Genomic DNA, 13,239 nt, shown 5'->3' on the forward strand with positions numbered 1-13,239 from the left:
CAGCATAGGAGATGGCTCTGCCAGTCTCCCACGATGTCTCTGCAAGGCTGGGCATTGCCCAGACTATCCCACCAACCACACAGGCTCGGTACAGATGAGATTCTAATGCTCAGATTATCCAAAGGCTTATATATTTAGTAATGATCAATAACAAGATACCCTTACAATCAGAGGTGTAACCCAATACCTAACCTAGATATACCAACTACCTTTGATTGCTGCAGACAAGCGAACATCAGCCTCCATCTCCTCTCTCTCATTCTCCATCTCTCCCTTAGTTCCTGCTCTTCCTTTTTCTCCTCCTCTTCTTTCTCCTCCTCTTCCTCTCTTTACTCCTCCCACCTTAGCGCCTCCTTCCTACATTATGTCTCCAAATTTTTTTTATGGCTTTACATGTGTAAGCATTTACATTACAAAATGATTAAAGAAAAAGCAAATCACATACATACATACATACATACATACATACATACATACTAGTTTAAAAGCTAATATTTATTTTTATAGAGACCAAGCTTGGTATTTCTCTAAAGCAGACATAAGAAATATTCTTTGTGGAGAGAATATCTGCCTGTATGGGACCCTTGTCAATATAAATCTGATGGCCTATAACTTAGGCAGGAAATAGGAGGTGAGACATCTGGGAGGTAGAAAGGATTCTGAGATTGTACCAGGTGGGAGATTTACCTGGGAAGATGTGATGAGACAGACACATGAGCACAAGTAACCATCCACAGGGCAGAATGTAGATCAGAATAAATGGATTTTATGAAGTTATGATCTTGTCAGAGAAAAGCCTAGCTATATGGCCAAGGTATTTGTAAATATATTTTGAATCAATCTTATACCAGAGGGCATAGAGCTGGGAGAAACCAGACTTCTACATTTTTGTTTGTTTGTTTTGTTCTTTTTGAGACAGGGTTTTATTTTATAGCCATGGCTATCCTGCAACTCACTGTGTAGGTCAGGCTGGCCTCAATCCAGCTTTAATATATAGAATAGTAAGTAATCATTAGTAAGTTATCTAAAATAGAAAACACAAGTTCACTAGAAACAAAACCAAAGAATTTATAGTTAAATAAACTAGGCTTGAGTTCTAGGTCCACTACATTAACAGAAGGTTCTGAGAATTTTGATTTTTCAACTCTGGGGAAAAAGTTGTGGATAGTATTCTTAAGACTATTTCCAAAGATTATTCTTCCCATAGACTAATATAACTAATGTTACAACCCTTTAATACCTCATGTTGTGATGAACACCATAAAACATAAATTGTTGTTAATCATGCCTTCTTCATGAAATATAAGTTTAAACTTATGCATACTTTTAATTGTATTTAAATTGAAATTTATTTTGCCCATTTCTTTTGCCTTCTGCTTCTTAGGGCCAAGAAGTAATGACACCAATAATCTAACTTATGTTGGATTTGAACGTGATGTATTCAAAACAATTGCAGATTATTTTCTAGATCTCCCTGAACCTCTACTTACATTTGAATATTATGAATTATTTGTGAACATTTTGGGTATGTGTGAATTTTACTTAATATTTAAATTTATTATATTAAAGTCTTTAAGTTTCTTTATAAAGTCAAAAGTCTAAAAACATGGTAAATATGAATGTGGTAAGATATCAATCATTTCAGATTTAAATAATACAATGGTTATACCAGATCAAATGGTTCAAATTCGCTTTAACACCACTTGCCCTGAAATCAACTGTCATATAGTTCTATGTATTTCTGACACAGCTCCCTAGTGTTAGCCCTAATCCTATAAGAGAAAAGCTCAGATCCACAAACCTTCCCTGACTTCTGATGCTGACAAAAAATAAGCTCCCTTTGCTCCCTACACGTATGCTCAGCTACCTACCAATTAAAGGTCCATTTGAACACCTCTATAATCTAGTAATTCACTCATGAAACCCTGGAAAGTAGTTATGTTTGTTACGTTGTTTAAGAAAGATAGAATTCAGGAACAGACGAGAAGAGATCCACATGGAAGAATAGAGGTGACACAGAGCCTCTATAACCTCAAGAAAGACACCCTAAACATGTGTATGTTCATCAACCCAGAGCTACCTTAGCTTCATTGTTTCAATTTTGGTGTTTGTTTGTGTATGAGAGGGGTTGTTTTGTTTTTTTGTTTTTGTTTCTTTTTTTTTTTTTTTTTTTTGACAGGCTGTATGTATAGTCCTGGAACTCACTCTGTAGACCAGGCTGGCCTCCAATTCAGAAATCCACCTGCCTCTGCCTCCCACGTGCTGGGATCAAAGGCATGGGCCACCGCTGCCCGGCTATTGTTTCAGAATTTTAGGTGGATTTTATTAGCTAAGTATGATTGTGTAGTTGATTAAGTAGTAGTTGTTGTTGTTTGTTTTGGATTTGTTTTTTGTTTGTTTGTTTGTTTGTTTTCTTGATATTGAACTCAATCTTCATCTTCCTTCCCAAGAGGTGGTAGACAACACAGATATGTGACTAGCTATGTGTTACATTAGCACAAACTCATGTATGTTGCAATAACTCTTCTTGAATAGCAAGATTGGTCACTCAGGAAATTCAAGGATTTTAGTAGTTCTATGCTAGTACCCAAGAACAGAAACCAAGTTTCGCTTCAGTTGTCACTGGTTTTCATGTGCTGTTTTTGCCTACCTCTGGATCCAACCAATCCATAATCAAAAATGTTTATTTTTTAATGTAGCTATTACATAGAACTACAGGGTGTTTTTTGTTGTTTTGTTTTGTGTCATTATTCTCTAAACAATAAATATATTACCTTGTGTTATTATATGAATAATCTAGAGATTATTTAAAATAAATGATTAGGTTATATGTATGTACATGGTACACCATTTTAGATAAGAGACATAAATTTGCAGATTTTATCCATGGGCATCCCTGGAACCAGTCTTCCCATAAACACTGAGATGAGTATATGTGTGCTGCTGTATATATAGTTGTCATATAATTAAAGGCTTTCAAGAATTTGTAAAATTAAAAACAATATTTTAAGTGTGTTCTGATTTGACCCTCCTAATTATGTTGCTAAATTAATTTTTAAAGGATTTATATCACAAATGGAAATACCACTAGTTGGTCTTGCATGTTTATAACTGAATGTTGCATGTGTCCTATTGAAGTGGCTTCCAAATTAAGCAACTGCTATCTATGTGTTCTCTACTAACAGTGTATATTATAGTGATACCTTATTTTTTTTTTAACTTTACTTTGTTTCTGTTTTATTTTTGTCCACTGTCTTGCAGTTGCATTTTAATTTTTGTTTCATTTTCTGGTAGTTGTTTGTGGCTACATCACAGTTTCAGATAGAACAAGTGGAATGCATAAAATCCAAGATGATCCACGATCTTCAAAAATCCATGATTTGAGCAATTTGAATTCCTTCAAATCAACTGAGTGTCTTCTTCTCAGTCTGCTTTACAAAGACAAAAGCAATGAAGAGTTGGATTCTACTAAGAGACTACAAAGAAGTGATCAAGAATCTCAAGAAAGATGTGCCAAGAAAATGCAGCTAGTTAATTTAAGAAACCGAGGAGCTAGCACTAATGACATAATGGGAGGAAGCTGTCATAATTTAATAGGCTTAAATAATACAAATTCCCTGTCCTCTAACATCAAACCAAGGTGCTCTTCTTTGGAAGGAATTATAGATATGCCAGTGAATTCAAGTGAAAAGAAGTCCAATATCTTCTACCAGTCTGTTCTGAACATAGAAGAACAAAATAGTAAACAACCATTAGTGTCTGCACCCAAACAGAAATCCCTATTTAATCTTCACTTAGAGGAAAATCCTCAGCAGCTCCATTGTGTTGGTTTTAAAAGAACCTCTGCTTTGACTGTTCAAGACCAAGAAGAGTTATGTAATGGAAAGTACAAGCCAAAACAGCTTTGTAGATCTCAGAGTTTACTTTTAAGAAGTAGTGCAAGACAGAGTAGTTATATCAATAAACCAGTGGCTGAAATTATAATGAAACCACATGTTGGACAAGGCAGTACAAGTGTACAAAGTGAGCTCGGAGGGTCTAGTACCACAATCAATAAAAGACTGTGCAAAAGTACTGTAGAACTTTCAGAGAATTCTTTGCCTCCAACTGCTTCTGTGTTGACTGGCACACAAAGTAAGGCTGTTTTTGGTGCATGCGATGTTAACTTCTAATGTTTACTAACACAGCTTTGTATTCCTGGCTTTTCTTCTCTGAAATTGCTTTGTTCTTTCCTTGAGAAGAAATTATTGTAAAATACTTTGGTCATGGCATAACCAACATTTATTCTATACTACTTAAAACACTTATTTCTTTTCCTTTAATTTCACTTAATGTGTGTCATTTTATTTTATAAGTGAAGGATTTTAATACTTAGAAATAAGTTGTAAAGCAACAGTTATTATCTTGCTATATTTTAACAGAATGTAGAAATTTGTAACCATAATTGAAAAAAGAATACTATTATATTGCCCTTGTTATGTGACTGTATTCTATTCATTTGAAACCTATTGTCATTGATGATATTTTCCGGGTGGGGTGACTTTGCCTTCTAGGTTTGCTGCAACCTCATTTAGAGAGGGTTGCCATCAGTGCTCTACAGTTATGTTGTTTGTTACTTCCCCCACCAAATCGTAGAAAGCTTCAACTCTTAATGCGCATGATTTCTCGAATGAGTCAAAATGTTGATATGCCTAAACTTCATGAACAAATAGGTACAAGATCATTGGTAAGTTGAATTTTTAAATATAATTTTTATTAATTTCTCAAGAATTTCATTAATATATACAATGTATTTTGACCATATTCACCCCTTCCTACCTCTCCTCCCTACTTCATATCCTCATTATAAAATAAATCATTAAGCCCAATTAATGTTGCCCATATGTACATGGTGATAGAGCCATTACTGGAGGATCATTGATCTAGCTGGGGCCACACCCCTAAAGTAAACTGACTTTCCCTACCCTAATAGGCATCAGCAGTCGGTAGCTCCTTGGCTGTGGATTCAGTTTATAAATCCCTCCACCCCCATACTGGAATGTTGAATGGTTTGCTCTTGTGCAGGCAACCATTTTTGTGAGTTCATGAGTTCATTAGTCCTGTCATATCCAGAATACCCTGTTTTATTCAAGTTCTCCCTGATCTCTGTGTCTTCTATATTGTTCCCTGAATCTCTCTCTCTCTCTCTCTCTCTCTCTCTCTCTCTCTCTCTCTCTCTCTCTCTCTCTCTCTCTCTCTCTGTGTGTGTGTGTGTGTGTGTGTGTGTGTGCGCGCGCGCGCATGTAGAGTTTAATAATTTCATAGTGGTAAACTATTATACCAAGGTTACATTCTTAGTTTTTATTTGTTTTATATGATTGATCAGTTCATTGTTGTTTCATTTTATGCCAAATATCTGTATTAAAAATTTGGTTAAATTTTAAAACATAAGAAAAACAGAACCTAAAAACTTGATCTTTTCTAGCAGAAAATAGTGTTAAATAAATTGTTTGTAGTTAGACACTTATACTTTCACCTTTTACTAATCTTAAAAGAAGACTTTGCATTCTTGCTCATTTCGTACACCTCACAGCGATTGATCTAGTCAGTCAGACTATAATACATCACCTTGTATTAGTTCTCTCTGATTGGGAAGGAAGAGAATTTGTAGGTACTGTTAAAACCTAAGAGCACTACAACCATGAGCTAGAGAGTATGAAAATAATCAATGGATAATCTGTCACGGTGTTTCAGAGAATATGGCAGTGGGGAAGTTGTATTTGATGAGTTATGACAATAAGCCATTGTGGACAAGAAGTAGCAGAAGACAAACAAACAAAAAAGAACTGTTACCAAGCAGTCCCAGATTCAGACTCCTTGAACAATGAGGATAGAGATATTTATATGCAGATATTGATGGAAAAATGAATCTTTGAAATTCTCTCCCTCCCTCCCTCCCTCCCTCCCTCTTTCTCTCCATCCCCCTCCCTCTCATTGTTTTTCTTAAGAATTGTCACTTTTTAGACTCCAGCTTAAATCTATAAAATGTTCTCATAATAAGCCTGGGTACTCTGCTTAGCTGTTCTGCTCATCACTGTGTATAATTCATTAACAATGATAGAATAGATAAAAAGGAAAAATATTCGTGAATATTCACAGCATTATTGAAAAGCATAAAAATTTAGTACAAGTTGGTGTTTGAAAAGGTGATAATTTTAGTTTTCTACTTTTTGGTTTTAAAGTTGTTAGGGCATCTAAATAAAATTTATCCAACAGAATGTTGGAAATAAATTAATGAAAATCAAGGCAGAAGATAAAATTTTTAGTCATCTTTATTGAGATGATAGTTACAAGTATAAAAAGGTTTCTATGAAGAGAAAAAAAATATAGGCAAAAAACAAAATGCTGAGGTCTGAGTCTTGGAATGAAAAGGGAATACTTCATGTCAGTAATTATGCTACTTGCATCATTACTACGTGCAAATATTTAAAATAGAATTTAAATATTCTAATTATTATGCATTATAGATACAGATTAAGTGGCTATGAGAGTAATGAGTTTTGAGGCAAAAATTTTTCCAGAGTTTCAAAATCCTTATGATGGAAATAGAGATGTGTGCATTAACTCACTGTCTAAACACTAATTATCATTAACAACCATTTTCCAGAGTTTCAAAAGATAAATAGTTCCAACTTTGCAACTTCTGCTGAACATGTGTTCCAAATATTATATAGTCCTGATTTGCAGTTTTGTGGAATTGGTTTAATGTCATAAGTATAATAATAATAATGTAATAAGTAATACTCTAACAATTTTTGGCTTAAGACTTGCATCTCTATATTGTTGGAAGCTGTGGTATATATTTACAAAATTATGATAAACTGAAATAAAGCCCTGTTATACATGATCCATTAGAACTTTGCTAACACAATACATAACAAATGTTTTTATTGTTTGTACATTATAAAATCATTATTTTCCTAACTATAATAAATTATTTCCATGTATCCTAAACTAAAAGCTGCTTATCATTTTATCCCTATATATCATGTAATGAAAATTGGAAATTATTGGCACTGTCATTTATATGAAAACTTGGGTTCTTAAATTGGGAATCTTTTTGTAGATGATAAATACTTTTTCTCGATGTGTCCTGTGTTGTGCTGAAGAAGTGGATCTTGATGAACTTCTGGCTTCAAGATTAGTTTCTTTCCTAATGGATCATCATCAGGAAATTCTTCAAGTACCTACTTATTTACAGGCTGCAGTGGAGAAACATCTTGACTACATTAAAAAGGGCCATGTAGGTATTTTGAGCCTTTAAAATCTCTGCATTACTTATTAGCAACTAGCAAATTTATCTCAAAGTAACCCCATTAAAAAATGGATGCTTATTAGCTCACATAAGCATTCTCTAAATCAGAATATATACAGCCTGGAGAGCCATACAGCATTGGGACTTTTCTTGACCTTTCCTCTCTTGCAGTTCCATATTGACAAATGTTTCCTTTACATTATGAGAAATGTGATTATTAAAGTTTCTGCATACAACTTTGGGTTTCATATCTAAACTGAAAAGAAAATAAATACATACACACACACACACATAGATATATAGATATATAGATATATAGATATAATTTTCTCAGCTCTGTGTAAAAGAAGCATGTCACTGTGGCCAGTTTTTATGTTGGTGCTGGAAATCTAAACTCAAGTCCTCATGCCTGCTTAGGAAACACTTTACCCACTGAGTCATCTGTCCCATTCCTGTGTATGAACTCTTGATTATCTCTGGCTAAGTTAAATGTCTATCCTTTGAAAATCTAAGAGTAAGTAGGTTAAAAAGAGTCTTATTCTGATACATTCTATATAGTTAAAGCAGAATTTGTTCTAAAAGTAAAAAAGAAGAAGGTTAGAATAAGAATGGACAAAAGTGTTAGAAAAGGGGGAAACAAACACTAAATAAGATATCTACCATATTCAGGAGTTGGCTAGCCAGCACATTTTGTTGGTGCTTTTTCTCATGTAAACTATTATAATAGTGTACTGGCTTACTATAAGTATGTACCTTAAACTTCATTATCAATAGATATGTAGGCTCTGATAGTATTTTGGTTCTCAAAAACAATTGATCAATACTTCATTACTAAGTGAAAATACTGGTGTTTTAAACTGAATTAAAAACATCATTTAGATTGTTATATTTTATACTTCAGATAATAAAATCTATGGTTAAAAATTAGAATACCTATCTTTAATGCTTTTATATACATGAAATCTTCATTTTAATAATTAGGAAACAGATCAGGAAAAGTTAATTCAGGGCTATAAAATAGGTTCAGATCCTTCTCCTACCTCTAGTGTGTACTCTTCAGTTTTCTTAATACACTGAATGTGTGGTTGAGGCCAAATGATAAATCATAGGTTCCACTAAAAGTATTCCATATGGGAAAAATATGACCAGAATGTACACATTTTCACTGTCTTGTTTTGTTCATTGACAGGTTAAAAATCATGGAGATGGACTAGTTGTTCCTTTGCCAACATATTCTTACTGTAAGCAAATTAGTGCTAAAGAATTTGATGAACAGAAAATTTCAACTTCCCAAGCTGCAATTGCAGAACTTTTGGAGAATATTGTTAGAAGTAAAAGCTTGCCTCTAAAGGAGAAAAGAAGAAAATTGAAACAGGTGCAAGAATGTACAACTCCTCCATCTTACAAATGTTTTCCAGTGTGTGATCAGTGACTGCTGTTTCAAATGACATTTGGATAAAATTTTAACTTTTAGATATATAGATTACTTATTGTTCTTCATGATATAGTTAAAGTATATGAATGAATATCTATTTGGTTTGACTATTTTAAATTAAAAATAATTACAGCAATATTAATTGATCCTCTTTTATGTTACTGGTATTTTATATAATTATATTTTGAATTATCCTGAGAAAGCATATGTAAAAATCTAGATTATAATACCTATCCCTGAGTGACTCATGCCTGCTGCTTTAGAACTTTCAGATCTAAAGCAAAATCCAATAGTCACGTCATTCTTGAGAAACCTGAGAAACTCAAAAGTGAAATACAAATTGTACCAAATCCGTGACCTTCATAGGCTTTACCAGTGAGAAACATTGGGTTTAGAGTAAAAATTAACAGAAGAGAATCCTAGTATTTTGACATTGACAGAGGTCTGAAGAGATCTTGCAGATGTTTTCACAAATGTAGAGAGAAGTAAGAGTCAGATGAAAGAATACTGGACTAGCTTTATATAAGAAAATATTCAGAAACTTTTTTTTTGAGACAGTTTTCTCTGTGTAACAACCCTAGCTGTCCTGAAACTTTGCTTTGTAGACCAGTCTGACCTTGAACTCTCAAAGATCAGCCTGACTCTGCCTCCCTAGTTCTAGGATTAAAGGTGTGTGCCACCACACCTGTCCAGAATTGCTAATTCTTCCTCTCCTTTTTAAGTTTCAGAAGGAGTACCCCTTGATATACCAGAAAAGATTTCCAACCACTGAGAGTGAAGCAGCACTTTTTGATAATAAACCTACAATCAAGCAAACAATGCTGAATTTAAGAAACCCCAAGCATCACAGTCTGCGTTACTGACTTAAAACTTCAACAAATGAAGCCATATGTGAAGATATTTTTACTTAAAAGGAAGTCTGTTGATATTAGTGTTTCCCTTAAAAGAACATATAAAAGAAGGTGATAAAACAGTCTTTTTATCTGTTCTAGGCTGCTAAAGCTACTGGATCTTAACTAAGTGCCTAATGAAAGGTGATACCAAATACTTTAATTAGAAATTATTTTTTAATATAATGATCTGGTAAGACTATCAGAATTGTATCATCCAGATGAAATTGTGGTGCTTTTTTAGAAGAAAACATGCCTGTGTCTATATGTATATTAGCTAAAGAACTGGTTGTTTAGGATTGCTTCTTTATTTATAAGTATCACATCATGAAAAATATTGTACTCTTTGTATAATCTTTTTATACTTATGATCTATTTAATTGTATATAAACATACTTGTGGCTTGGCTTTTTTTTTATTGGACTTTGGTTTATTGGGGGACAAAAGGAGGTCGTTTTTGAGATAAAGTCTCCCTTTGTACCCCATTCTAACCTCAAACTCATATTCCTCCTGCCTTATTCTCCTGAGTGGTAGGAATACATGTGTGTACCACCATTCCTGGCTTATCTATGTGTTTCAAAACTATGTGTGAGATTTTTGTTTTCCTCTAAACATTATCTTGACTATTTCAGTCTTTTTTTTTCCAGAAATGTTTTGAGTCCTTATATTCATTATCTATTCTAATACTGAAATAGATGTATAATCGCCATTTAGCAACAGAATCATTGTTTCTTAAATATGGAGGCCGTGATGAATAAAACAAAATTTCCTCTCTTAAGACATTTATTTTTTTCAAGGAAATTACATTTTTCAGGCCCTTACAATAATGATATACTTGCTGACATCAAGGAATGGGTATTCCTTCAGCTGAAATCTGGCCTTTCTGAAAATTCTTTAAGCTAATGTTTTTGTTTGTTTTTATTCTTTTTATTTTATTTTACTTATTCACTTTACATCCTGCTGACTGCCATCCTTCTGGTAATCCCCTCCTATAATCCTTCCTCTATCCCCCTTTCCCTTCTTCTCTGAGTGAATGGGGGTGGGAGGCTAAGTAGCCCCCTCCCCCCTCCATCTTGGCACTTCAAGTCTCTGTGAGGCTAGGCACTTCTTCTCTCGCTGAGGCCAGACAAGGCAGCTCAACCAGAAGAACATATCTTACATACAGGCAACAGCTTTTAGGATAGTCTCCACTCCAGTTATTCAGTACCACATGAAGACCAAACTGCATATCTGCTATATATGTACGGGGAGGCCTAAGTCCAACACATTGTTCAGACTCTAAAAGCTGGAAAGATCCAGGTTAGTTGACTCTGTTAGTCTTCCTGTGGAGTTCCTATTCTCTTTGGGGCCTGCAATCCTTCCTCCTATTCTTCCATAAGATTTCCCAAGTTCGATCCACAGTTTGGCTGTGGGTCTGAGTCAGCTGCTGGGTGGAGCCTCTCAGAGAACAACATGCTCCTGTCAGCAAGCATATCAGAGTATTATTAATAGTGTTAGGGACTGGTGCTTGCTTAGGGAATGGGTCTCAAGTTGGGCTAGTTATTGATTGGCCATTCCTTCAGTCTCTGCTCCATCCTCCATGCCTGCATTTCTTATAGACAAAATAAATTTTGGGTTAAAAGTTTTGTGGGTGGGTTGTTATTTCTATCACTTCACTGGGGTTCCTGTCTGGCTACAGGAGGTGTCTTCTTCAGATTCCATATCCCCAATTTTGTGGGTCACAGCTAAGGTCATCCTCATTGATCCTCAGGTGCCTCCCTTATCCCAGGTCTTTGTCTTATCCTGGAGTTGCCACATTCCCCAAAAACAAAGAAGCTAAACAAGAAGGAAAGCACAAATGAGGATGTTTGAATCTCACTTAGAAGGGGGAATAAAATCATCAAAGGAATCAGATGGAGGGAGGGGATAGGAAGGGGAATGTGTGGGCTTCAGGATCAGGTGTGAGAAAGGACAGGAGAGATGGCCATATGGCCATGAAAACAAATAGAAATCTGCAACTGATAGGAATGAGAAGGTCACTATTTAGCTAACTTTTAGACTCAATACCCTAAACATCATTACAAATATTTAAATATCAGAATGATGGTCCACTAACAATACTTTCACCATAAGAAAATACCCTGGGGCAATGCCATATAACATTGATTTTCCAGAAATTGATTGACTTGGTACAACCTGAAGCAATTGCTCCTTCATTTTATTTTTCAATTAAGGTTTAATAACTGCTCCCTCGAGTATAAAAATGGATATAAGCATAGACTCTCGATGTTAAATGACTATTCTGATTTCTAAATGTGATTTTACACTGCTGATATATGTAACAATAGTATCCCCTTTAACATTACTATATTTTATCTTGTATTTGGACAAAAAAAATGACAAATATAACATTAGTCCAGAAAACATGTCTATGAATTAATTAGATGAAATAGAAATTATTTTCATGCAAAAACTTTTTCTGACTGAAAGTATGGCATCTGAAATGTAAATAAAATATCCAATAAAAATTAATTGATGAATTAATTAATTTTAAAAAAATAAAGAAAGGAAAAAAAGAAAGTACAATCTCTTACCAGCTAATAATTTCAGGCAAGTTACTAACTTCTTTAAGTCCCCAGTTCCTTGGATCAACAAATATTATAATAGTGCCTGTCTTGGGATTATTATCAAAGTGTTTTACAGTGGTATAGAAAAGTAACTTTAAAATAGTACCTATTGTCAGAATTACAATATTAGAGAATATCAACTATAGCTGCTTGGTTAGTTTGGATTGACATAAACCAAAACAAACTTATGAACAACTGTTATTATTCAACATTTTAAGTAATGACACTAATATTCTGATTATGTAAGTATTCTTGCTGAAAATTTTGAGTAGAAAAATATGCTGAGAAAAGAGAAATTGTGTGGGAACAGGGACCAGGAGATGAGGGGAAATGGCAATGGAGCCCATAAAGATTCTGGGATTCAGATTCCAGAGACAGACATCAGGGTGCAGATCTAATTTTATTGTTTAGTACATAAACTTATATATAGTTTTTCAGCCAAGTAGGGTACAATTATGTGTTCAAGGCCAAATGAGGCATGACTTGTGTTGTTTAGCCGAATCTAACTAGTCTGCCCATGATCCTGTGGGGGAAGGGCCGATCAACAGGAGAGATTTTTGGGGGTAGGGGAGCAGCCAAGGCCCTGTCAAGTTTGTATTTTTCTCACACCTATGTGCCTGGGACCATCTCAGATAGTTTACTGTGTATGTAAATCAGGTCTCCTTGAGGAGTTGCAGGAGCCTATGGGGCTTAGCTCTCCATCCTACTTTTTTCTCCACCAAGTTTACTTCTACATCCCCACAAAATTGGATATTTTCTTTATTTTTATTATTGTTTTCATCCAGAATACAGCTTTCCTTCCTCCTCTCCTCCCAGTTTCTTCCCTCCCTCCACCTCTCCTCTGCCCTGCCCCAAATCCACCTTTTCTCCGTTTCTCTTCAGAAAAGGGCAGTCCTCTCATGGATATTAACCAAACTTAGCATTATCAAGTTGAAGTAAGACTAAGTACCTCATCTCATATTAAGGCTGGAAGAGGCAGGTTAATGTAAGGGAAAGAGTCCTTAAAGCAGAGAA

General features: G+C 34.7%; 1 protein-coding gene across 3 annotated transcripts in view; it reads left to right on the plus strand.

Annotated features, from left to right (window-relative positions):
- Positions 1–10,397, plus strand: part of Depdc1 (DEP domain containing 1) — a 31,579-nt gene extending 21,182 nt beyond the window's left edge. The window contains exons 7-12 of one of the 3 annotated variants that reach the window (XM_034500420.2): positions 1,385–1,525; positions 3,295–4,134; positions 4,554–4,726; positions 7,106–7,282; positions 8,484–8,669; positions 9,452–10,397. In XM_034500420.2, the coding sequence (XP_034356311.1) occupies positions 1,385–1,525; positions 3,295–4,134; positions 4,554–4,726; positions 7,106–7,282; positions 8,484–8,669; positions 9,452–9,592 (1,658 nt within the window). In that variant the 3' untranslated portion in view covers positions 9,593–10,397. The remainder of the gene's footprint in view (positions 1–1,384; positions 1,526–3,294; positions 4,135–4,553; positions 4,727–7,105; positions 7,283–8,483; positions 8,670–9,451) is intronic. The other 2 variants (XM_076933447.1, XM_034500422.2) reach the window with 2 other exon arrangements.
- Positions 10,398–13,239: the final 2,842 nt, after the last annotated feature.

The sequence above is a fragment of the Arvicanthis niloticus genome, chromosome 4 (assembly GCF_011762505.2).
Source record: "Arvicanthis niloticus isolate mArvNil1 chromosome 4, mArvNil1.pat.X, whole genome shotgun sequence".
Taxonomy (NCBI): domain Eukaryota; kingdom Metazoa; phylum Chordata; class Mammalia; order Rodentia; family Muridae; genus Arvicanthis; species Arvicanthis niloticus.